General features: G+C 47.6%; 9 protein-coding genes and 1 non-coding gene across 12 annotated transcripts; 7 read left to right on the top strand and 3 right to left on the bottom strand.

The window, feature by feature from the left end:
- Nucleotides 1-405: 405 nt before the first annotated feature.
- Nucleotides 406-487, bottom strand: ONS95_006806. The gene has a single exon. It is a non-coding gene; the product is annotated as a tRNA-Trp (tRNA).
- Nucleotides 488-1,501: 1,014 nt separating this feature from the next.
- On the top strand, nt 1,502-2,360 carry ONS95_006807 (uncharacterized protein; the record flags this gene model as incomplete). The annotated part of the gene is made up of 2 exons (XM_058500284.1): nt 1,502-1,743; nt 1,793-2,360. The coding sequence occupies 2 exons, from the start codon at nt 1,502-1,504 to the stop codon at nt 2,358-2,360; spliced, it is 810 nt and encodes a 269-aa protein (XP_058350120.1).
- Nucleotides 2,361-3,121: 761 nt separating this feature from the next.
- On the top strand, nt 3,122-6,545 carry ONS95_006809 (uncharacterized protein). Of its 3 annotated transcripts, XM_058500286.1 has the most exons (4): nt 3,122-3,360; nt 3,578-3,679; nt 3,818-4,605; nt 4,653-6,545. In XM_058500286.1, the coding sequence occupies exons 3-4, from the start codon at nt 4,242-4,244 to the stop codon at nt 6,317-6,319; spliced, it is 2,031 nt and encodes a 676-aa protein (XP_058350122.1). In that variant the 5' UTR covers nt 3,122-3,360; nt 3,578-3,679; nt 3,818-4,241; the 3' UTR covers nt 6,320-6,545. The 3 variants fall into 3 exon arrangements, with proteins under 3 accessions (XP_058350122.1, XP_058350123.1, XP_058350121.1); XM_058500285.1 differs by lacking the exon at nt 3,578-3,679 and having other exon boundaries at nt 3,135-3,360; nt 4,518-4,605; XM_058500287.1 differs by having other exon boundaries at nt 3,578-6,545.
- Nucleotides 6,546-6,861: 316 nt separating this feature from the next.
- On the top strand, nt 6,862-9,166 carry ONS95_006810 (uncharacterized protein; the record flags this gene model as incomplete). Its single annotated transcript, XM_058500288.1, has 4 exons — nt 6,862-7,318; nt 7,384-7,902; nt 7,951-8,133; nt 8,194-9,166. The coding sequence occupies exons 2-4, from the start codon at nt 7,727-7,729 to the stop codon at nt 9,164-9,166; spliced, it is 1,332 nt and encodes a 443-aa protein (XP_058350124.1). The 5' UTR covers nt 6,862-7,318; nt 7,384-7,726.
- Nucleotides 9,167-10,182: 1,016 nt separating this feature from the next.
- ONS95_006811 (uncharacterized protein) lies at nt 10,183-10,933 on the bottom strand (the record flags this gene model as incomplete). The annotated part of the gene is made up of 2 exons (XM_058500289.1): nt 10,183-10,585; nt 10,735-10,933. The coding sequence occupies 2 exons, from the start codon at nt 10,931-10,933 to the stop codon at nt 10,476-10,478; spliced, it is 309 nt and encodes a 102-aa protein (XP_058350125.1). The 3' UTR covers nt 10,183-10,475.
- Nucleotides 10,934-14,220: 3,287 nt separating this feature from the next.
- Nucleotides 14,221-15,947, top strand: ONS95_006812 (uncharacterized protein; the record flags this gene model as incomplete). Its single annotated transcript, XM_058500290.1, has 4 exons — nt 14,221-14,458; nt 14,548-15,083; nt 15,143-15,726; nt 15,782-15,947. 4 exons carry the CDS (start codon nt 14,221-14,223, stop codon nt 15,945-15,947), a joined length of 1,524 nt encoding a protein of 507 aa, XP_058350126.1.
- A 705-nt stretch (nt 15,948-16,652) lies between these two features.
- On the top strand, nt 16,653-17,890 carry ONS95_006813 (uncharacterized protein; the record flags this gene model as incomplete). The annotated part of the gene is made up of 4 exons (XM_058500291.1): nt 16,653-16,888; nt 16,949-17,642; nt 17,704-17,786; nt 17,836-17,890. The coding sequence occupies 4 exons, from the start codon at nt 16,653-16,655 to the stop codon at nt 17,888-17,890; spliced, it is 1,068 nt and encodes a 355-aa protein (XP_058350127.1).
- A 382-nt stretch (nt 17,891-18,272) lies between these two features.
- On the bottom strand, nt 18,273-19,340 carry ONS95_006814 (uncharacterized protein; the record flags this gene model as incomplete). The annotated part of the gene is made up of 1 exon (XM_058500292.1): nt 18,273-19,340. One exon carries the CDS (start codon nt 19,338-19,340, stop codon nt 18,273-18,275), a length of 1,068 nt encoding a protein of 355 aa, XP_058350128.1.
- Nucleotides 19,341-19,502: 162 nt separating this feature from the next.
- On the top strand, nt 19,503-22,900 carry ONS95_006815 (uncharacterized protein; the record flags this gene model as incomplete). Its single annotated transcript, XM_058500293.1, has 3 exons — nt 19,503-19,526; nt 19,581-22,704; nt 22,749-22,900. The coding sequence occupies 3 exons, from the start codon at nt 19,503-19,505 to the stop codon at nt 22,898-22,900; spliced, it is 3,300 nt and encodes a 1,099-aa protein (XP_058350129.1).
- A 220-nt stretch (nt 22,901-23,120) lies between these two features.
- Nucleotides 23,121-24,239, top strand: ONS95_006816 (uncharacterized protein; the record flags this gene model as incomplete). Its single annotated transcript, XM_058500294.1, has 2 exons — nt 23,121-23,625; nt 23,731-24,239. 2 exons carry the CDS (start codon nt 23,121-23,123, stop codon nt 24,237-24,239), a joined length of 1,014 nt encoding a protein of 337 aa, XP_058350130.1.
- Nucleotides 24,240-25,152: the final 913 nt, after the last annotated feature.

Consider the following 25,152-nt stretch of genomic DNA (forward strand, 5'->3'; position numbering starts at 1 on the left):
TACGGCAATTACATTTATGTCACTTTAGGCTATTACATTGAGCTTGGTTCGGTACACATCGTTACCAAATAATCCATCCGTCCGAAGTTTCCTGCACTTCGCCAGTGTTTCCAAGTTTTGTTTACATTTCTCAACACCCGAGGTGTTCAAGCCGAGCATTTGAGGCATAGGGAAAGACTTGTCCAGGAAGGCCGGAAAGCGGAGCAGCTGTCTCAAAAGCTATCGGTTTAACGTACACCTGAGTCTCTTAATCCAATGGAGACAATACTTTGATGCCTCTTTCGTTTACGATTGTAATGCTGTGTACCCTAAATTATTCACTTCCGGAGGCATATCTTGCTGTCACAGGTAGACATTGTTTACTGAAGCAATAAATACGATGCCCAAAAATAAAAAACTTTTTTTTGAGTCGTACCCGGATTGAACGGGTGACCTTCTGGAAACTCAGTCAAGAACTGGAATCAGACATGATACCACTACACCAACCTGCCAACTGTCAGTAAAGACTGTATGAGTGCAGATGGAGACTTCTTACGACTCTCTATTTCCCAGGAAATGATGCCGGAAAGTTCTTATCTGGGTAGAAGGAGGAGGCAAATTTTTGGAAGGGAAGGTGCAGATGAGGTTAAGCGAGACAAACAACAACCAGGCAAACGGAGCGGAGTGAGACTGTTTGACATCATTGTTTCTTACCTCCAGACGCTCTTCTTGCGGAAAATAATCAGTTTCATCAAATATAATACCCCTAACCCGAGTTCGGCCCAGGAGAAGATTACATTTCTTTGGCCCATCATTTGACGTTCCTCAAGACTTCCAGAACGGAGAGAAATCGTATGGGCATGAACGACCAAATCTGCAAGCCCGTATCCGAAAAGTTTCGAGTAGTCAGGCTGTTGCATTTGTATGCAAGCCAGAGAAGTATTGTCTGCCTTTTCTTCCCCAAAGCTTTTCCCGGCTTACTACACATCCTACTCCTGAAGACAGTCCCCCGAAATGTGGCCGATCTCACGTGGTCTTTCCCATCCAAACACATCAATACGGTGCATACCTCGCCTTATCCATGTAATCCATTGCGTTTCAAATAAATATCTTCCCTAGGAGTGAAATACGGGTAATCGCTTTGTACAGTAGGGAGGTGTTAAAGGCATCAGAGCTGGCCTAGCAAGGTCGGCATAACGTTGTGAGAATCTATGGAAAAAGACTTGAGCAGTTCCAAAATGGAAACAGGTTTCCGAACTCGTCTGTCCATAACCAGAACTGCACTTGTCCTACTGACTGGTGTCAACTTAACCCTGGAAAAGGTAGCAGAAGTACAAAGAGAAAAAAGGCTGACGGTTGACCGCAACCGGAACGCTACGAAGTCCATAGGAAACAGTTTACAATTTTCTGTCTTTGTTACTCCAGCGTTCAAAGACTTACCCTAGAGTTTAGTCATGGGTTAGAAACTGTCAGGAAGCAGTACAAAATTACAATTGTCAACTTAGCTCAAATATCACTTCTCATGGCGCTTCAAACGTTTCTTGGGTTTGGAAACTTGCCGGCAGAAGTACGAACAATTATCTGGCAAAAAGTTGCCGCAATTAGAGGACCACGACGAATCACAGTTGTCATTCGCGCTACGAATCCAACATATGTCCCATACGTAGCAGCACGAGAAACGGGTTCCAAGGCCTTTCGTACGCTCGGAGGACCATATGCCTATGTGAGCTGGACTTGGACTTGTTATGCAGCCGGAGGTGGGTAGTAAGTAAGCGAGTTCTTGCTGATTTGAATGTTCTCTGACGACTCCTAGTGGACCTTCTGGGTTTGTCGGAATGCTCGGTGCATCTCGTGAATCACGAGGAGAGTACCAGCGCCTCAATCCTCAGTCTCTACGAATAGAGAATGGGCCTGTCATTCATTTCAATGCAGCGAGAGATACCATCGTCATGGACGCAAGATCCCTCTTCTCGCTCCATATGTATACAATTGTGCCCGATCACCTCCTCCTTACGCCAACATGGCCGAGGAACCTCCGAGGATTCGACACAATCCAAAATCTCCAGACAAGTCTCCGACATAACGATATTGCAGCTTTCACTCCTGGAAGTGCGTTCTTCGCCAATGGTATTCTGCTGGCTGGGGTACGTCATCCCATTACAGTATGGCGCCCGAATCCAAAAGTTTTGATGAAGTTTGTAAATGACTGCCGACCTCAAGGAGTCTGGCATAGATTCAATGACTACTGGCATTCCATGTATACATCTCCGCGTGCTCCGAGACAAAACATAGTTATTGACCAATATTTTGGCGAATCTGTGCCCGGGAGCGGAGGTCCAGATCTGCTAGCCGAGGTCAACAAATTCTTTGTAGAGCAATAGAAAAAAAGTTTACTTACCAACCAGTAGAAATAGTCGGTATTAAAAGTATGATGTTATCCAGATGGTGCCCATTGGCAGGTGTCAGGCTGCTTTGCTAGTTGGTGCTTGCGCATTTATGCTTACCATTCTCCATGTCTAGGAGACTACTCGCTGAGGCATGGTTGCAGCTTCAATATTTCATACTTGAAAGCCGCAAACGAGCTGGCATCAAGTCATCAGTTCTCACAAACCCAATTCGGGACACAAATATTGATTAGGTGCGGCAACTCAGTCACGGGAGGCCGTCAAAGTAGGACTCTTGGAGCGCAAGCACAAGCTGTCTGCGATTTTCTCAAGCTGCGCACCTCACTGAGATTCTTGGAAAAGCGTCTGTGCGAGTATAATTCTAGGGCTCAAGATATTGGCCATGGGAAGTATAAATTCAGTATGGCATTTCTGCAATATTAAAAGTGTTAGTGAAGCTTCGTGAAAGTCCCAGTGGTAGCACCACAGGGCAGCTCCACCAGCGGCACAGCTACTCACCTAGGCACCCGAGCCACCCTACTCTGTCAGCCCCAAATTTGATGAAGAAACTCGCCTATCGGGGCAACAGACTGCCCCCCGAAAAACCTTGGTCTGAGGACGACCACAAAATCTTGCAACCATCCGACCTTTCTTTCAAAGGTTTTTAGGTTTCTAAAAGGAAAAAAATTCAAAATTATGACGCGACACCTGAGTGATTCGAACACTCGCTCCCGAAGGAAATGGCTGTCTTTACTTTTGTAATAGCAGGCCATCGCGTTAACCACTCCGCCAAAGTGCCTCGATCGTATTGGATGACAGAATCTTGTCTTATTTAGTAATATTTAAGTGTGAAAAATTGATGTACTGCGACCTTGACCCACAACCCAAGCGAGTGAACCAAGGTTGTCAGTGGACTGCCCCGCTGAACATATTGCCCACACGCTCCTGAGGGTCTGCAACTGTTGGAGGTAGTAAAGGATTGACCTAGACTTGTATGGTACGTCTTGAGAACGAGATTGATATACTGCGCTTGATTTTAAACATCGCGATCTCCTTTGTCCGAAGCTCTTGGTTCAGATACCTCTCGTCCTGACGTTCTTGGTCCCAAGCCAAGTGTCAAACATTTTCTCCCAATAACTCTCTGATTCTCCGAGAGATCAATCTCAGAATATCAAGTCGCTTACAAGCTGCGATCTAACAAGCGTGCATCTTAGTTAAACTGAAATATTTCAAAGGAGCAGGCAACTCGAGGGTCAATGGCAGTTGCACGCGTTGTGTGTTGCGACTGCTGAGCAAAGATGAGCGAGGAGACAAGAGTGAGCAAGAAGGTTCCCCTCAGTGCACTGAGGCCTACTTTGCGAATTTTTCTGTTTTGAGGACATTCCCTTTTCTCTATTGAGAACTTCAAAGTCGAGATTCCTGTTATGTTTGAGGCCAATAATTTCATTTATTAGAGCCTAAATTGCTCGACTTTGTTCGTCTGTCTGGCCACACACCGAGACACTGTAACCGGCACACCAAAAACCTCGCTTGTTCCAACTGGCGTCAAGACAGAAGTCCAGGCTTGGATTTTGGGGACTAGGTATTTCTGACGGTAAGGGCTTTCAGACGTGAAAAGGCCTTTTCGGCGAGTGCTGTATTGCTGGTAATTTCCATCCAACATGCTAGGATGCGCCCCTTCACGATTCTGGCTGACCACAGTTGTGTTGTTCAACGTAATTGCTTAGATTTGCGACATTGTATGAACCACTTTTCATCCTACTGTACTGCATACCTGGGTGCGAAAGTCTGACAAGATCTCAATCCATTTTCCGGCTGCAAGTACACGTGTACATCAGCTGACTGGTAAAATGGTGGCTGTGTGATGGCAGCCTGCCCATGCCTCAACTTCCAGATCAAAACATGTCAATATTATTGTCTGCGGTCAGCATGCCTAAAGACGACGATGATCAACTTTGCGATCACTGTAGTGTAATTTCCAAATCTCTTGGGTCAAATAGCTCAGAAGTTGTCAAAGTGCGACACCACGAAACCTACCAAGCTTCCTTAAAGACGGCACACGATTGTCCGCTCTGCTGCCTGATTGTTCAAAGTCTAAAGGAATATCGGGATGGAATAGTTAGCATTCGATGTATCTGTACTAACGAGCTCAAGATTCGTGTAGAGTATGTTCAGGATTTGCGGAATGGAGCTCTGGTTCCTGATGCGGAAGATCTATATTTTGAGCTTTTTCGAAGCAGATGTAAGAGGCCTTTCAAGACTCTTATTGAACGAGGCTAAGTTCTTCAGACACTCCAGACCATTCGGACCACGGGGTTTATGGCAAATCAATATTCGAAGACCCCGTGGAAGCAGTGACATGCGTCGCGCTACCCTGGATCTCGGATTGCCAGAAGAGCCATGTCAAATGTCATCAAACGGAACAAGGATATCTACCAACCCGTGTTCTGGATGTAGGTAAGGACGGTGACAACGTCAACCTACGTGAAGCGAGAGATATATCTGGAAGGTACGCGGTTCTCAGCCACTGTTGGGGGATTGAACGGGCCCTAATCACGACAACCGCGAGTATCGAACAGCATATGAAAAATATTCCGTGCGATGAATTGCCAGCGAACTTTCGAGACGCCGTCAAAATATCTAGGTTACTAGGCATCAGATACCTCTGGATCGACTCCCTCTGTATCATTCAAGACCAACTTTCGGATTGGGAGCATGAGAGTGCGAAGATGCATGAATACTACAAGAACTCATACGTCACGATTGCAGCGCTGGATTCAAAGAATAGTTTCTCTGGAATGCTGCATCGGCGAGACGTACCCTCTGTCCAGCTCCCGGGATCTGAAAACCTTTTCTTGCGTCTGAAGATCCCAACAGCACGCTCCATATATGAGAAGTCGATATTAGAGTCCCGAGCCTGGTGTCTCCAAGAGCGGCTACTCTCCACCCGAGTAATACATATGGCGAAGTCAGAGATCCTTTTCGAATGCCGTACAGGCCACCAGCGCGAGAGCAGTGCCCGGATTGGAGATAGCGTTGCCACAGAAGGCTTCTACAAATTTGGACCCGACAGACTGAAACGAGCTTTGGACAATCTGGAAACTGATCCTGAGTCCGCTGAGAAAGCACCAGATTTTTGGTACAGTCTTGTCGAGCAATATTCGCGAAGGAATTTGACGAATCCAGGTGATATGCTTCCAGCGATTCTTGGCGTTGCCGAGCAGATCAGAGAATATACCGGACTGAGCTATATGTATGGTCTGTGGAAAGAAGATTTGGCGAGAGGCCTCTTGTGGACAAATTGGGGAAGCCGTATCAACATGAGCGACGTGCAAAGCCACCAAACCGGGGCTCCAAGCTGGTCATGGGCGGCTATGACAGGATACAACAAATGTTGGCCCATGTTACCGCCACCACTGCTTCGCAACAGACTGGACTGGGGTGTGGGCACATCCTCTGACCGAGAGCTTGTCCTTCGATGTCGATGTATCTACGTCTACCTGCAAAAATCACATTCCCATCCTGTCCGGGCTTCCAAGCAAAATTCGGACACTGCCAACGTTTCCCAAGTTTACTACAATGAGTCTCACAACGCAAGGCCAAGCTCAGTCCTGGGTCGTGGAAATAGAATTGGGTGGATGCTTGCTGATATGGAAATAGACCCCGCCAATTTGACTCAATGTAAAGCCTTGGAAATCATTGGGGCTGATTTGAAGCACCTAGACGAGCCAAAAGGTGGAGGAGAGAATGACAGCAAGGAGGAAGCCGTAGCTTCTGCCAAAGTGTGGTTCTTGGTTGTCGTGCCCCATCCAGATATTGTTGGCTGCTGGAAGCGAGTTGGGCTTGGCATGTCTGTCGATGCCAGCGGCCAATTTGACGATGCTTCCTTTGCCGACGCAATCAAGCCTGAACTGATCTTCGAAGGTGGTAATCTAGAGTCAACATCTCTGATATGAATTTAGATCGATCTTTGGACTAAATCAATTGATAGAACGGCTGGGCTGGGTTAATCTACTCAAATTTGTTGAGTCTTCTTAGCCTCTCGAGTCTCCTGATTGAATACCGAAGTTCCGAATTTATCGTTCCTATAAATCTAAAAATCTCAGTTCCTTCGTTAGTGTTTGCAAGGGAATGGTCTGATTAAGATCAAGGACAGCAACCTCAATCGCTATTCTTTCTTCGCTCAAACATCACGAGTAGTCGTTGATCTAAATCTTGAGCTTGAGTTGCTATTGACCTGTGATGGCACATTCTAGCAAATCATTCTCGCGTCTGCAGCCTTGTAGAGACATACAAAAAGATTGTGGTCCAGGTCGAGCAGTGGTCGAGCCAATGGTACAGCTGAATGTGCTTCTTTAGAAGCCACCTGGTGGCTTCAAAGTTCCCCGCGTTGGACGTGACTTTCAAATGCAGGTTTTCGATAGCCTCACCTGTGGAGACCAGATCCCAGACTTAATGCCCTGAGAATAATGCAGCTCAGCCACTGGCAAGCATTGAGACACGCTTTGGTGTACAAGTCCAGCGCTATCACACAAAGGAAAAAGCACTTGTACGTTGACGGAAGGCTCATATAAATGGAACTCGTGAACATCCTAAGTCGCCAGCAAAACCAACACTCTTGTCGCTCAGCCTCGAAGGTCGAGCCGCATCTATGAAGCCCCAAATAGACATGGCGTAGAACAATCGGGCGCAAAGATGCGTTCGAAATATCGGATTGGGGCTCTTCAAACTATTCCATGTGACACAACAATTCCAAGCATGGCCAGCCAAGCCACAAATTGCCTTTAAGTAAGACAACGTCCCGTGGACATGCGACTTCCCGAGCTGCTGTGAAAGCAATCATGCCAGGATTTGATCCCACAGCCTCATTGAACTGCTGATCAACATAGGCCAAATCATGTATGCGACCCGACCTGCAACGTTAAAGTCCTCGGGGTCGAAAAATCTACCGGCTTGTCAGTTGAGGACCGCAGCCCTTGAGACTCAGTCTTGCACACAGAACTAATCCAAGTTCTTGTAGTACCATGAGGCTCTCGGAAAATGGGAAAACAAAGGGGATCGTCAAGAACATCAAGGAATAACTTTCCGCTTCGGGCGCAGTGGGGTTTCCCATCTGCACGATGTCAATACCCACCACTCTTGTCCTACCTATGGTTCGCTGCCAACAAGTGAACTTTCTCCTGACAATATCGCTTGTTCCGGGGACTATGGGTACATGCAGTAGTGCAAACTTCTGGATGTCTCGTGAATCCGCGTTACATTGACAGCCGGCTTTAAATACTAGAGGCGGGTCAACCTTTCACGAGATCCTTCTATTCTCCCCCCTTTGAAAACTGATTGCCTTGAGTCGATATTTGAAAGACATGACTTGCAACATTTTACTCTTGTTGCTGTGGACCACCGCCGTTCTGGGACTCGGGTGGATAGGGCCGTACGAAACCATCTCTGCAACTGCCACGGCCAATTGGACTCCAGCACCGACGAAAGAAGCACACAAGTTGATCGGAAGAGGTGTCCATCCAGCCAATCTATGTGGCGCGTGCGTTGTACTCATCCCTGGTTGTTGATAGGACTGATAAACTAGCAGGCAAGGTCCAGATTATGTACTGGCATATTGCGGGTCGAAATCGTATTGTGCTTGGTTCACAGATATCAAAGTTGTCGGGTGCTGTTCTAGTGGAGGAGCATCCTGTGATGCTGTGTATACATCGTGTATAGACTTGAGGGATGATTTTCCTGATGGCGAAACTGTTCCTGGAGTATTCACTTGGTAAGAGTGATTCTGCCCTGCCACTTTTCAGATATTTATGCTAATACCCTCTGCGTTAAGCACAAATCTCTGCTACAAGAACAGCTTTCCCGATGGATATTACCAATACGGCTGTGGCAGTACATCGATTGGGGAGTCTGTCGTTTATCGTTGGCCAGGGGACAACCCAGATGTGTCCATTGACTTTCTGTATACTGGAGACGCTTTCAAGGAGAATACAGCTACTGCTGTTACCATTGCAGCCGATACTGCGAGCCCTGAAGCTCCGGACATCCCCACGACGTCAGCTAAGCCAACATCAAGTTCCAAGCAAACACCCACGAGTCAAACGACGAAAGATCCGCCTTCAACAACAATTCCAGCAGGAGGCTCGACCATCCCGGCCACAGGAGCAGGAGCTTCTTTTCTGAATTCGCCCTCGGCATCGAGCACGAGCATAGCTTCATCCAATATCACTGGAGCAGCATCGACAGGCCAAGATGGGGGTCTGTCCACAGGTGCCATGATTGCGATCGGAGTTGCAGCAGGTGTTGTCGCCGTAGTCGCAATCCTGTTGCTTGGGTTCTGCTGCCATCGTCGGCGCAAGAAGCAGACAGATTCAAATCACTTCCTCAACACTCCTGCTGATCAGCTGGTTGCTCAATATGAACAGCCGGCCATGGGAACTAGAACCAATCCCACGGAGTTGTACCAAGGCCTGCCCATGAAGAAAGAAGAGACACAGTATCACGTACTGACAACGAGAGAAAGTTCCCCATATGCAAGAGAGAGCGGTCAAACCAACTCAACTGCACCTTCATATGAACTTGCACCTTCGAACGAGCCTGTCCGACAAGCATCGCCCCAAAGTATAATGAGTACAGGAACCTTCCCTTCAGGATCTCCATATCCAACAAGCACTGTACCGACTCCAAATATGCCGCAATACCCACACATGTACGAACTACCAACGAGCAGGGCGGCTAGAATACCTGAGCTGGACAGTTCCGAAGCCCAGGGACCTGGAGTTCATACCTCGCATGGTTGGGGCTGACATAATCTCCTTGGTACTTGGAGAGGAGATCAAGATATGATGTGTAAAGTAAGGAAGAGGCATACTATGGCATGGAAACAAGAAGACAGTTGTGGGTTCAATGTATTTAAAAGCACTTATGAAAAGCATCGGAATGAAAGCAGCACGAAAATGCAGGAGCACATGCGTCCGTACAGCATATTGCCGAGTATATACAGCACAATTCTACTGATCTTATGGTCGTGATTTGCTCACCTTTCTCACAGACCCGCCGAATGGGTATGGTATCCAGGTCCGCCAATGTCCCTTTCATTTAACAATGTCCATATCGAGTTTGCCTGGCAGCCAGGAGCAAATGACTCTCCATATCATGGCTCTACTTCTCGCGGGCCGACCATGCCAGCTCCGGGGAGTCTGCGCGCGTTGTTGAGCCCTTGGCCCCCGCTGTTCCAGAGGCATTCTCAGCCAGCTTCCGTATTCGTGATAGACGCAGACACCTCTCTCCAGTGTTGAATCGGACATTCGGAGGCCACACTCCCATCGGGACTTCTTCTCGTTGGCTTCGTATTACTCAATGCGAGGGCTTCGAAAAGTTGGAGGAGGCAGGGCGTTGGGAGTCTTCTCGACGCGGTTCGCAAACTGTACGCGTCAGATTACCGGTGCCCTTGTGCATGCTTAGTGGATGTCAGGCTCGAAGGGAAATCCAATCGAGGGAATCAAAGGCTTGCTTGGAAAGTGACATCGCTAGGAGACTGGTAGCATAAGCAGTTGCTGCAAGGTGATTTTAGTGAAAGAGACTGCCAGAGATATTTCAAGTCTCGGCCGCTCCTGGCCTCAGGCATTCAGCTCCAATTTCACTTGCACCACGCAACATCGTTGCATGCAGCACTCCGCGTTGAGACCACAACTTACAGTGTGCTTGATGGCTGAGGGAATATTCCTCATAACCTACGGCAATGTTTGTCACGCTTCAAGATCGGAGCCTTTCGAGGTTGTCAGTCATGGCTTAAACAAAACCCTGTGGATTTGACGTTCACTGATCGGCCTCCCGAGGGTCTTCGAATGTGGTGCATGTTTAGCTGATCTTTCAGTTTGACCATTATTTACATTCGCTTGTTCGGTCATTATTTTATGTCCACTAGCGGCCCAAGAAGCAGCTTCTCCTGTGTTGCACAATCTCGATCTACATTTGCTCATCAACTTTACTACACTTCCTGTTCTCCTGTCAAAATCTCCTAAGCCAACTGAACCGCCCAAGTGCATACTCCACTTGAGTTTTTCTACCTTTCAAACGATCCCTGTCAAGTTTCCGCTCCCCCCTTCCATCCATTCATTCTGTACTATTCGGCGATGAGTCGACCGGACGAGCAGCATCAATACCGTATGCTCCTCTTCCGAAGGCGTCCTTGACAAGGTCCCTTGATTTAGCACCATCTGATACTATGTATGTTAGCTTATGAACACCCCTCAAACAGGGCTGGAATTGGATGTGGAAGCATTTCGCATGCATCCAAATGTGAGAATTCTGATCGTTAGATGGAGGGTGTGATGGGATGAGAAGTCTACTGTATCAGAGACATGTCTCTCACCTAAACCCCGAGTTTCTTGTTCGATAGCTCGTGAGGACAAACCTCGCGTATCGGTCCCAGTACCAACTGTGTATGTCGCAGCCGTACCTCCCACCAAATCAAGCCTCGGGATCAAAGATCCAGTTCCTGGCTTTGCTATCGGAAGTGCGGAAATCAAGGCAACCGCGCCCAAAGACAACGTCAATATCGATGCCCTCATTTTACAGTCGTGAATCAGCAAGTATGATTGTATGAGAGATTACTCGTCAGTGTATAGATAAACGAAGAGAATGCATAGATGGAAGAATAAAGGTTCGGACGAGAAACCCTCCATGAGCTGAGGCCGAAAGGTTGCATTTGATGTTACACCAGAAGGATTGTGGCTGCTTGTCACCAGGGTTCACTGCCTTGCCCCATGGATCCCAGCACGAACTCAAATTCTCAAAGAACTTTGATGGGCATCAAAAATATAATGAAGACTTTCGATATTCGAATGTTATGATGCTCCTGGTTATGAAGGTCTGTAACACTTGTCTGCGTGTTGACAAGCTCCCGACCGAGTTTGCGTCCGTAAAACATTCAGCTCTACCACCTCACGTGGGAAGACTACAGCCGTCACACGTGGGCCCCGTTACTTGTTGAGAGAACAGCGGGCTTACTATCCCCCCCCCTAAACAAACGTTAAACCTCATGAAAACTGGACCTCGTGTGGGTAGTCAGCTAGGGCGTCTATCCAATAAGGATACTAAGACTGAGCCTTGAGCAGGGCTTCAACTCTATCTCGAACCTTCTACGGCCACCCTTACTTTTACAATTGACCAGAATTTAGCTCGTGCCCTGAGTATCTCTAGGGTCGTCTACCAGTTAGAATACGCCTTCCAGGTGTTCAGCCCACAAAAGTCCACCTTTAACGTTTGTTTAGGGGGGGGGATAGTAGTAAAATGAGTTTCTTGTTACCCGCTGACAATAAAATTCACCATTCAGCGCTCATTGTTCTTGCTTTGTTAAGATTTCCGTGGCCTTTGTCTTTGCTGCCGAAACAAGGCGATTCTGCTGCATATATGTGACGATCTTACTGTGGGATACGTCTGACACCCACTGTAATTGAACCAAGTAGACTACACATCGAAACAATGGGCAGTCTCTCCTCGAAGAATGTCCAGAAGGACTATGACTACAGAACCATGATGCTTGCGTGCAAGGGTCATTATTTCTTGCATCACCAAGGAGCGGGTCCAAGCGACAGCCGCAGTCATGAGGCACATATCAATTACTGTCCAACTGGACCTTCATGTCCTCATGGAATATATTGTGACGAATGTAAGTACCAATGGCGACTGAAAGGACGATGCGTACCAGTCTCAAACCGAGAGGACGCGTAGTCAACTTGGCCCGCTGCTCACCAATTACCCCGCATCTAAGCAGCGCGCACTTTTAAAGAATGAATTTCACTGACACAAAAATATAGATATGTAACTCGTCTTATAATGACATACGGTGAATGAGCTAACGGGATTATGACGTGCTGACCTGGAGCGTGGTGAAGTAGAGTCATAAACAGGGTGAGATGCCCCGCTCGTTTTAGTTGACATCGCTTAGTTGCCATCCGCCTACCTGGGTCAACTGAAAAAATGGACTTGTAATTAAGAAGAATATTTACGATTGTGAAAATTCAATTTCGAGGTTCGTAGCACGCTTTTACCTTATTCTATGAACTTTAGCCGTCTCGTCGTGGATTTAGCACCCTTCTATTGGTGATTCACATTCTCAAGTAAACTGACCAGCCCCATCGACGGCATAAGCCGCGACTCTAAGTTTTGACTCGTGTCCTCTACACGTCAAATATTTGAGGCAACGTGTAATCAGTTTATTTTCTTCAATCAGTTTCGTTCTTGAAAGAACCACAGCTCCACTACTGACCTCTCCACTAATCTTGACCAAAAACTCAGATCATCTTACAGCCTCGGAAATCCTCATCGTAAACAATATTCTACACTGGCATTAAACCAGTCTCGCTACATCTAACCATGGGAAACAAAAGCTCCAAACAAGCAGCAGAACCACAGCCCCGAAAGTGTCCTGGTCATGCCGTCCTCAAACGCGACCCCACCGATCGAATGTGTCAAGGCCATGTCGATAGATGCCCAAACCCGATAACATGCAGAGCTACTTGTCGAAGATGTCGTCGTATTCTGAAGTCCCGTGAGGAGTCTCACCAAAGGATCCAGAGATCTATGAGCATACTGCACGATAGACGATCAACTGTATAATCGGGGGCGTGCGAGACCCAGGAGAGATGCGCTGGGCAGAACATACTTGTGGATTGATAACTTGTAGTGGCGAGGGAGTTGTGACATTGCTTTGGTGCTTGATGACAAGAGTCCGGGAGTGGTTACTGAGCGACTTGCTGCGGAATATAGCATGGGGTCAGGGCAACTTGGTGGAAGGAAAAGTAATGTAACTAGGCCAAGGAGACTATGAGAACTATAGAGGTATTACCTGCTGCGACTGTAGGATTCTCTTTTCTTTTGGCTTTTCTAACAGTGCTCATAATTTTCTTCACTTGTTTGGCAATTCAGACTAGGTTTCCATAAGTTGGAATTCAATTCGCTTCCATCACCTATTATTGCGTGTGTCTGAAGTCTCACGGCATGTTTTAACCAAGAGCCTTTAATCAGAATAAAAGACTGCGTGATCTCCTTACGATGATTTAACTGAGCCCTTCTACAACGGGCTGATAGTTGAATGAGAAGCCATCTTGACGAATTCCTTCCCACTGCTAAATATACTGACTGAAGTAAAACGCAAAATTTCTCTCATGCAAGTCAAGAATCACAAAATTGCGCATTTGAAACCCCTGTTAAAATCAGAGATACAGTGGACTTATTTGCATTGATTTGATGTGGTCGTCGCCATGCGACCATCCATTATTCTGTATAATGAATGTTGATTGTTGACACTTCCTCGCTTACTTAGCGAAGTAGTTTAGGATTGCGTGACCCTTAATTTGAATGTGGTCCACCCTATGATCCGAAAGAACTAGATAGCATTTCCATACAAATCAATCAGCCAAAACAGGAAAACCAGCTGCTGAAACTGTTCATCTTTGTATCTAATGGAAGGAGGGAGGTGAAGCGCAGCATTCATCCTTCCCTTCCTCTGTCACGGGAGCTGTCCGTCCTGGTTTGGTCCATTCACCCAGTTCAAATAAGAACCTTGCTTACCTGTTAAACTTATGCAAACAATACCATCTTGATACTAAATCTCCATCAATAATAGGAAGAAAAGCTCTCCTCGTGTGGGTTCATGTTTGAGGCCTAAGGCATTAAAAGCCCCTCCTTATCAGAGACCCGCTGGCTGTGTCCCAACCCCCAAACTCCGCCTAGCGCGGCTGGGCATCACGAATCGTCAAATACCAATTATAAAGTCACATCTCCTGACGATCCCCTCCAAGACACGGAAGCCTAACTATCTCCCGCGCTACTCTAATTTCTTTCCCTGCTCGCTATGGCGATGATAGACCTGAACTCAGCGACGGATCTTCCGCTGAAGTTGGCCCTCGTTCTGTTCTATGGCTTCATCATCTATGGTGTGGCCGTCACATTTGACAGGCTGTTCCTCAGCCCACTGGCGGCTTTTCCCGGACCTAAACTTGCTGCGCTCACAAACTGGTACGAATTCTACTACGATGTGATACTCCAGGGGCAGTTTACGTTTAAAATCCAGGAGTTACACAAAAAATATGGTAAGTACATAAGAATCCCAGCTTCCACGTGCATCGGGCATAAAACGGTTGGTGGCTGGCTGTCAGGTCATTTGGTAACACGAGAACAGGACCAATAATCCGTATCACGCCTACGGAGTTGCATGTCGATGATCCCGATTATTATGAGCACCTTTACAATCGTGCTGGTAAAAGAGACAAGTATCTTTATTTTTCGGGACGATTCGGTTATGCGAGTGACAGTTTCTCCACCTCGGACCATGAGCGCCATCGTTTGCGCAGGAAGGCCATGAGCCCTATGTTCTCGGTGAAGAAGATAGAGGATTTCCAGCCCGTGATTCTGAACAAGGTCGAGAAGTTTTGTCGAAAGGTGGCAAGGTATCAGGATGGGCAAGTATTGCCTCTGAGCCGTGCGTTGATGGCCCTTACGACAGACATCATTACCGAATACTCTTTTGCAAGGAGCTATGATCACTTGGACAGTCCTGATTTTACACATACTTTCCATGAGGCTCTTGTGGCTATCTACACAGTCGGACATTTTGCCTTGCATTTCTCGTGGGTATTTCCGGTACTGGATGTTATGCCAGAATGGGTGGTGAAAAAGATGCAACCTGAAATCCTACCTGTCGTTGGGTTAAGAAAGGTCGGTTGCAACCCCTTCAGATCAGATTCATGGAACAAATACTGAAATCTGCGACACAGGATTTAGCAGGCCAAGTGAGAGAGCTCCGAGATGGTCTGAATGATGCTCACAAGCATGTTGACCACCCAACAATTTTCCACGAGTTGTTGAACAGCGATCTCCCGACGGAAGAGAAGTCAGATGCACGTCTAGGAGACGAAGCACAGCTCATTATAGCTGCGGGACTCGTCACCACCTCGTGGGCTCTTACAGTAGCCAGTTTCCACATCAGCAAAACACCTGAAATCCTCCAGAATCTGCGAACAGAATTGGCTGCAGCTGGATCGACTTCCACCAAACCACTGGACTGGCATAAACTGGAGCAACTGCCATATCTGAACGGATGTGTTCATGAGGGTATTAGGCTTGCTCATGGTATTGTGACTCGTGATCCGCGCCTAGCGCCAGACACTGCGATCAAATATGGAGACTGGGTTATCCCACCCAACACGCCCGTCTCCATGACCAATGTTCATATTCTCATGAACGAATCCATTTTCCCGAACCCCAAAGAATTTATCCCGGAACGATGGATTAACAATCCAAGTCTGGAACGGTATTTCGTGCCATTTGGAAAGGGAACAAGAGCCTGTGCTGGAATCAAGTGAGTGTACATTCGATAGGTGGTATGTTGGGCAGAATTGCTGACAAACTGGTAGCCTTGCTCAAGCCGAACTTTATATCACCCTGGCCGTGGTATTTAGTCGATTTACTTTTGAGCTGCATGAGACAGACCTATCGGATGTTCAAATGAAGCACGCATATCTCGTACCTTATCCGAAGTGGGATTCCAAGGGGGTGAGAGTTAAGGTTAAGGGTAACTAGAACAAGCCTCCCGTGTTAGGCATGCCAGGTGCTTTCGCAGAATTAACGGCCTTATGACTTGAAGCTGTCATCCTTCGAAGTGATACTTGACATCTGAGATTGTAAAAAAATGGAGACTGTCGCTCAAGACCGCATGAGAGCCAGTCATGACATTCCTGAATCGTTGCCAATCATTTGATTCGTATCGACTATTTGGCACTATTGAGCCACTTAGTTGATCGCTGGCATGGAATCGCTTGGGCCACTCAGATTCCTTCTCCTACAACTCAGGTTGCTCTGAGCGTCGGCTGTGATATTTTTGTCATGGACCAAGATCTTCGCCTGGAAGAAGTCTCAGGTCGCACAAAGATTATGCATGTCGTTGCTTACATGCTCTCTCCGGGACAATTGTGGGAAAGGGACTATGTAATTACTAAACGTGTCTCTAACGGTGAAGCTATTTTCGCACCCACTAAAACGCTCACTAAATTCCACGCCGGCATTGAGGAACGAGCGTTTTTGACTTTCCGAGTCCGAGCAGGGTATGAAGAAGGTTGGTTGGCTGCTCCTACTCATGGACAAGGCATCCTTCAACTCCTTTCGACATCAAGATACCCTTTCTGCCACTTCTAATATCTTCATTTTGATGAATTATCACATAATACAAGCTTGAATCTCTTACCCTGCAGCGGCACAGCGTCCGACATATCTAGGGAGATCTAGGCCATGGCTGATGCGAGCGATCACCCCGATGTGACCCCGCAACCGCAACAAGCAAATTTACCTCCACCTCCAGCTCCGGCAGATGTACCACTACGGGTGGATGACTTCGACGATAACGACTCGTCGTACGGCGGCGACAGCGATGCTGCCTCGGAAACAACGTCGCTGTACTCTGCGATCACAAAACATGTGTACGAGAATGGGCGACGGTACCACAGCTATCGCGCTGGCACGTACTGGTAAACAAGCTTCTTCCGATATTGCTAGAGAATCAATATGTTGACATGTGCTTGCGCCAGGGGTCCAAACGACGATACAGCCCAAGAAAACCTCGATCTCTTTCACCACATTTTCAACCTTTCTCTAGATGGAAAGCTCTTCCTCGCTCCTATAGGAGACCACCCACAGCGGATCCTTGATCTCGGAACTGGCACTGGGATCTGGGCAATCGATGTAGCGGACCTATATCCCTCGGCGTCAGTCGTAGCGACAGACCTCTCGCCCATTCAACCAACCGATGTCCCCCCAAATCTCGAGTTCCAGATAGACGATTTCACACTGCCTTGGACGTTCTCGAAAAACACATTTGATTTCATACATGCGCGCTGTATATACGGCTCTGTAGCCAACTATCCCGCACTATATTCCTCTATACTTGACCACTTGAAACCTGGGGGCTGGTTTGAACAGGCGGAGATTTCGGTGATACCCAAGTCGGAAGATGATTCCATCAAAGGAACGTCGCTGGAGAGTTGGGGACCGCTGGCGTGGGAATGTGGCGAGAAGTTTGGGAAGAGCTTCAAGATTGCGGAGGAAAGTAAAGATCTCATGGAGAATGCTGGATTTGTAAACGTGCAGAGGAAAACGTTCAAGTGGCCAATTGGACCGTGGACTGCGAATAGGAAAATGAAGGAGATTGGGGCTTATAATAGGTTGGGTTGGGATGAGGGGATTAATGGATGGGCGATGTTCTTGATGACGAAATTCCTTGGGGTAAGTCTATGAACTTCTTTACTGGACGATCGTGTATGTGCTTGTGTTAACAACTGATTAGTGGAGGAATGAAGAGGTCGAGGTGCTGTGTGCGCATATAAGGAGAGATTTGAGGAACAAAAATATCCATGCATATCAAGATGTGTAAGTATACCCGGAAGTTTTGAGTAGGAAGATCTGACACCATGTACAGAACTGTCTGTTGGGGCCAAAAGCCAGGTGGAGTTTCTGGGGTGGTGACAGAATAAGCCGTCTCTCATTTTCGCCACAGCGACTTATGGATCTCAGTGTCTGAATCCAGAGTGGCCATGACAGGTGTACTGATGGGCATGCAGGGTACTCTGGAGCAGACACATCGGAACACTGGAGCGACTTTCCATGTTACAACCATAAAAGCATAGCGGTACTGCTTATACTTCCAGAGGCTTAGCTCAACTTATGGGCTGAAGAGGGGAGCATGGAGCAGAGATGATAGGAAAAACAGGACTATCTATCCCAAGGACCAATTTCAATCAACATCGAGGCATAATTGACCACAGTAAAATCCACTTGTGTCTCCAGTCAACCGTTCCCCACACCCGCTCATTCACAATCTTGACAGGTATTTACTGATCATGCGATGTTCATTCTCTACATCTGATCCATTCCGGGCATGCCTTCCATGCCTCCTACTTTGGCCCAGAACTTGTCGAAATCCACGCCCTGGGACTCGAACATATCTTTCGCCTTGGCCATGGTCTCAACTTGCCGCTCTGGGGAAAAGCCTCCAGGACGCGAGGATTCGTACTGAACCAGTTCGATCCACCTAAAGAATAGATTCTCCTTTCCAAGGGCAGTCAACTCGTCTTTGAAAGCCACAATCTTCCTCCTTCCCTCCTCTTCGGCAGCACTTCCCCCAGCCGCAGCAGTCTCAATGACCATCCAGCCGAACTGCTCATTGTGCAGCAGTATTGTAGTTTTGAAATCCTGTATCGACAAAGTCTTCTTATCCACCATCTTTGTCGCAGTTATTATAGACCTCCAATCCAAATCCCATTCCTTGTTGAGCATTAAGTAGCCTGTCTTCTCAGCCATCCAGATCGGATCAACAGCCCTCCTCACAATGTCAAATAGCTCGTCTTGTCCACTCCCTTGCTCCAGCACATCTACAATAGCGCGATCCCATTTCCTACTCCTCCGTACAATAATCTCTTGTGGTCTGAATCCGACTGCGAATCTCCATGCAACTGGATTGCTAATTGTCCTCCCACCAAAGAACTCCCGGGGCCATGGCCAAATGAACACATATATCAGCAAATCTCCAATGAAGATCATAGCTCTGTTCAAGATCACCAAGAAGGCATCATTAAAAGACATGCGCGTTGTATCCACCGTCGTCTCGTTTGGGTTTCCCATCAAGGAGAAGCAGATCTTCATGTAGAAGGGCCCAATTGTCTTTATTCTCCATAGTATGAGGCCAATGATCACCACATTCATAAGAACCGGTACCAAGAATATCTTTTGCTTGAAATCTTTGGGTTTCGTGTCAATATGCGTGATGTAGATATGTGATGTGTCGAGCGTGGAGAGGAATGGTTCGAGGGTCGCTGGGGCTCGTTTGAAAGGAGTGGGAGGCTCGAGACAGCTTGAAGGAGAGAATTTCGGACTCGAGGATATTGTTTTGAAGGCTCGCGCCTTGGATTTCGTTTTTGGAGGCATAATGCGCTCCAATTGTATGTTGATATAATTTGTGGAAGCTCGAGATCCGATAACTGTTATCAAGATCTGCGCATCCGAAAAATCCCGGCTCCCGTAGAGAATTTCAAATGCTCTTGCATCGTCCTTTCTTCCTGGAATGTGTTCTTTGCCATCCAAGAAACCATGAGGGGCCGCAGTTTAATGAAGGTTTGTATATACTCTATAATCGAGATCGATGTATTGGAAGCTAATTGAATATAGGAAACAGGAAACCAGTCCTTGTGTGCCTTTTGCGCCCATAGACTGGGTCAAGCTCGACAACCTTCACATGTTCCACGTCGATTTCTCCAATCCTCTCGGCCGGTATCGAAACCTCCTGCGGAGGCAACTGCCTTGCGGGAAGATAATGGCAATCGAGTGCCACAGCCAACATGGGGACGACCTGCAGGAGGATTGGGACCAACTGCGAGCTGGGGGCGTCCAGGTGCTGGAGCCGGAATACCCTCAGTAGCACCGATTTGGGGTAAATCAGAAGCGGGGTCGATACCTGGGGCAGGAAGCACTACACCGCGACCTGTGGCTGATACGTTGGAAGCCTCTACTCCTCAAGTGCAAAGTAGGGAGTCCGCCCAAGACTCGATACCAGAAGCCAGAGAGCCTGTTGAGAATCTGAGATCAGAGGCGTATGAACTCGATCCGCACGAGAAGAAAGCTCGAGAGATGATGCTTGCGCGAGATTCACAGTCGCAAGCTAGAAAAGTCACCCAGGGCAGAGGAGCTGGACCAGAAAGCACTCGTGCTGGAAGACTCGTCCCCCGAACGGAAGCCGAAAGGATTCAAGCGGCGCAACGGGATATTGCCAGACGGAAAGCCCTGGAGAAATTTGAAGCAAACCGTGCAGCATATTCGAATGGAGTCAGGAGCGAGTCGGGAGGTCCAAAAATAAGGCATATGCTGGGCGATTCGGAATGGAAAAACCTATCCGCTGCTGAAGATCGGTCAAAATGGCCTCAACTGAGGCCACAAAGGGATACTGCGACTGCGGCTCGAGCTGCTGAGGAGGATCGCCCAAGATCTCGATGGAACAATTTCGCGGAAGAGAGGGCACAGAGAGTAGAGGAGGCTAGACACGGAAGATACACGCCAGTTTCTTCAAGACCAGAGAACCGGAACTTTTCAGAGAGACCTTCATACGAAGCGAGATACCCTGCACACCCCGCTGGTGGCCGACGTCTAGACATGTCTCGTGGCTCCGTAGAGAAATCTCCAGTGCTTGAAGAGGTACAGCGGTATAGAGAACCAGGCAACAGACCGGAACCCGATCACACAGTCAAATTCAGGCCTATGGTTCCATCTGTCGAACAAGAAAAATTGCGAGGCTTCGAAATGAATTCTAGACCTGTCGAGAAATTTGCCAAGAAAATAGAATATGCTGCAGAGGAGGATGAGAGTCGAGGATCAGGAAAGGAAAGGAAAAGAAAAGTACGTGGACGACAATCTCAAGAACCAAGTTACGAAGCTGTACCAAAAGGAAAAGGTAGAGATAAGGCCAAGCGACGAGAGCAGTTCGCCAACTATGAGGAAGAAGAAGCGGAAATGAATGCTGCCCTTGAACGAGCTGAAGAGAAAGCGCAGCGAAAACGTGAGAAGGCCGAAAAGCGAGCAGCCAAAGCAGCGGCTCCAACTCCAATTCTTTTGCCAGAGTATATCAGCGTATCAAACTTGGCTGTGGCTCTCAGAGTCAGGGTTGAGGAGTTTGTGTGTAAGATGGAAGAACTTGGATTTGAGGAAACGAGCCATGATTATGTTTTGAACGCCGAAAATGCTGGTTTGATCGCCCAAGAGTACAACTATGAACCGATTATCGATCGCGGAGAGTCGGAAGATCTGAAAGCGAGAGAGCCGGCTGCAGATCCGTCATCACTACCTCAGAGGCCTCCTGTGGTGACAATCATGGGTCATGTTGACCATGGAAAGACAACATTGCTGGACTACCTTAGGAAGTCCTCCGTTGCTGCTACTGAACATGGTGGAATTACCCAGCACATCGGAGCTTTCTCCGTGCCTATGCCATCCGGCAAGGTCATTACCTTCCTGGACACGCCAGGCCATGCTGCATTCTTGAGCATGCGTCAGCGGGGTGCAAATGTCACCGATATTGTTATCTTGGTGGTCGCAGCAGATGATAGTGTCAAGCCACAGACAATCGAAGCCATCAATCACGCCAAGGCTGCAAAAGTTCCAATGATTGTCGCTATCAACAAAATCGACAAGGAAGATTCAAACATTGACCGTGTCAAGCAAGATCTTGCCCGTCATGGTGTGGATGTTGAAGACTTTGGCGGTGACACTCAGGTTGTTTGTGTCAGTGGGAAGACTGGTCAGGGTATGGGAGAACTAGAAGAAGCTGCTGTCACTTTGTCCGAAATTCTTGATATGCGAGCTGAGACGGATGGTCAAGCAGAAGGTTGGATCTTGGAAGCAAGTATTAAGTCTATGGGTAAGGTTGCTACAGTACTTGTGCGAAGAGGTACCATGCGACCAGGAGATTTCATTGTTGCCGGCAAGACTTGGGCAAGAATCCGTTGTCTTCGAAACGAGGCAGGTGTAGAGATTCAAGAAGCTGGACCAGGAATGCCTGTTGAGATTGATGGATGGAGAGAGCAACCACTTGCGGGCGATGAAGTCCTGCAAGCTTCCGACGAGGGTAAAGCCAAGAGTGTTGTGGACTACAGACTCGAGAAGGAAGAGCGTGACAAGATGGCTGAAGACATGGAAGCTATCAATGAGAATCGTAAAGCTGAGCAGGAGAAGCGGGAGCGTGAGAAGGCAGAGGCTGCTGCTCTGGAAGCTACGAAAGACACCGATGCAGTAGTTCCGAAGACTGCCGAAAGTGCTAAGGCAACTGGACCGAAGCAGATTTACTTTATCGTCAAGGGCGATGTGAGTGGATCTGTGGAAGCTGTCATTGACAGCATTTCTGTGCTTGGCAACAAGGAAGTTCAACCAATTATCCTCCGTTCTGGTGTTGGACAACTTTCGGAATTCGATGTTGAGCATGCGGCTGGAGCCAAGGGACATTTGATCAATTTCAACACAACGGTCGAGCCCAATATTGCTAGACTGGCTGAACAGTCCAAAGTCAGCATTATCGATCACAACATTATCTATCGCTTAGTGGATGATGTGACGGCGGAATTGAGTAAACATCTCCCGCCACTGGTCACTCAACGTGTATTGGGTGAGGCGGAGATTGCTCATGTTTTCGAGATCAATGTCAAGGGACGACAGCACAAGGCAGTTGCTGGATGTAAAGTGAGGAATGGTACGATTGCGAAGAATGCTAAAGTTCGGGTCATGAGGAGAGGCGAGAAAGTGTTTGATGGTATGTTTCTTCATCTTATGCTAGGAATCTGCTGACATGTCTAGGTACACTCGCCTCGTTGAAGAACGTCAAGAAAGATGTTCAAGAGATGAAGAAGGGTGGTGAGTGTGGAATGGGCTTCAACGACTGGTTTGATTTCCATGTTGGAGACCAAGTCCAGTCGTATGAGGAGAAGGAAGAGAAGAGATACTTGTAGATCATGTACATATAGACGGGGATGCATAGTGGAGGCGTTTCTTGCTTGTAGTTTCTAGACCTGTATTGTCTATAGATTCACCACTCTAATACACAGAATCAAGTGGAGAGCTAGCACACGTGATCACGCCTTTGCTAAGACATCGGGACGGTTCTTCTCCTACTCTCGAGATGATCTGCCAGATTTTGAATCTAGAGCAACTCTCTCCTGAGAAAGCATAATGGATCCTACCAAACCCCTTCATATCGTCCGTCTGGATGGGATTCACACTCCAGCTCCTATCTTCAGCCCCTCCTTCAATCACACTTACACCAGCTACCCCTCAGTCCCCTTCGCAACACCCACAGTGATATCCCATCTCAGTACTCCCAACCCAGCCAACATCGCAATCACAACTCGTATCCCAATCACAGAGGAGACGTTAAAAGCATGCCCGGATCTCAAACTCATCGCCGTGCTCGCTATCGGCACCGATATGATCGATCTTGCTGCATGCAAGAAGTACGGTGTCACAGTGTGCAATGTCCCTGCTGCGAGTAACGAGAGTGTGGCTGAACATACTATTGCCCTATTCTTTGCTGCGAGGAGGAAAGTTGTGAGAATGCATGGATTGACGGTTGATGGTGGGGAGTGGGGGAAGACGGGGAGTTTGAAGAGTGAGTTTGGGGAGTGTCCGGGGACTTGTCGGGAGGAGGTTGTGGGTATTATTGGGGGTGGTGAACTTGGTGAGTTGAAATCCATGATTTGGATTTATTGAAATGAATTCAATTGCGGACAATATATCTGCACGTGCCATTGAGGTTTTGGAACATTGAGCTGATAGTTCACAGGAAACAGAGTAGCGACCATCTTTCGAGCTCTGGGTTCAAAAGTTCAATTCGCAGAACGCAAAACTAGTACCTCCATTAGAGAAGGCCGCATCTCCTTCAAGGACTGTCTTCAGACCAGCACCACTATCTTTCTGACTCTACCGCTCTCGCCGGAATCATTGAATCTGATTTCAACTCCAGAGTTTGAGCTCATGCGAGAAGATGCTCTACTTGTCAATGTTGCGCGGGGAGGTATCGTCGATGAAAATGCTCTCGTGCAAGCATTGAAGGAGAAGAAGATCCATGCAGCGGCTACGGATGTTTACATTGAGGAGCCGGCAGGGATGGAGAATGTGCTTGTTAGGACGGCGCATGAGTGGAGAGAGGAGGGGAGCGAGTTTGATGGGAGATTGGTACTGAGCCCCCATATTGCGTGGTGGGCGAAGAGTAGTATTGAGAAGTTGAGGAGGACGGTGGGGGAGAACATTGAGGCGTGGGCGAAAGGGGAGCCGAGAAATGTTGTTTTGTGATATTTAGTCGATGTGACATAGATTAGATGCTCTTCAACAGGGTTAGATGAAAAATAGGAGTAAGAGGAATGTGCCGAGTCAGCAAGGCCCGAACTTAACTGTTTTTGCTCTTGTTCCAGAATTATGAAGCTGTTATCAATCAACATAAAGATTGAAGGATCACGGAAACAATCTGTAATTGAGCGGCTCCTAGGGATGAATAATACAAGTCATACTTTTGAGGTTCTGAGTCTGATCTGGCTAGCGAGCTGAACCTTCGCCGGTATCGAGAATTCCAGGGCCAAAAGAACCATGATATCATGGTAAGTAGCATATCGGATTGAGGCTCCGATTACCTGTAAATTATTCGTATTCCTCAAGCTGAATGTTTTGAGAGAAGCTCAAACTTTTGAAGTGAGCAAGACTTCACGTGCACGGCAGCGCAACGTGATACTCACATCCCCACTCTTGGCCCCTATGGCTTTTACTGACCCACCTTGCACCACATTCCAGGGATTGTCTTACGCAATAAAATCCTTTCCAGGCCTCGCTTACAACAGACAGCCTCACAATAGGGTCGCTTAGTGGCTCAGGCGGGGACTTTTCGAGCTATCCACCTGAGTGATTCCCACAACGCCGGAATTTTGTCTTGTACGTATGTAATTAAATAACGACTTTTCTTCCACAAATCAGCTTAACAGCTCAGCCCGGCTGGCACAATTGTGAGTTACAACACATTCAAACACACCTGAATTCGAACTAACACACATTGCAGGGTTAGCGCGTGTATGTTCACCAACATCCAACAACATCTTTCAGATCACCCAACTGACTTTCTAAGGGGCCTTTTAAGAAGAATCTCTTCATTATAAGCCCAAGGTTGAGAGTTCGAGCCTCTCGTCGGGCGATTATCTTTTTTATTCCTTTCTCTATC

Source organism: Cadophora gregata, assembly GCF_030347475.1.
Source record: "Cadophora gregata isolate MNR1 chromosome Unknown scaffold_18, whole genome shotgun sequence".
NCBI lineage: Eukaryota > Fungi > Ascomycota > Leotiomycetes > Helotiales > Ploettnerulaceae > Cadophora > Cadophora gregata.

Coding starts and splice junctions, on each gene's coding strand:
- ONS95_006809 (XM_058500286.1), top strand. CDS start 4,242: ATGCCTCAACTTCCAGATCAAAACATGTCAATATTATTGTCTGCGGTC. Junction 4,606..4,652: donor TGAGCTTTTTCGAAGCAGAT/GTAAGAGGCCTT, acceptor TAAGTTCTTCAG/ACACTCCAGACCATTCGGAC.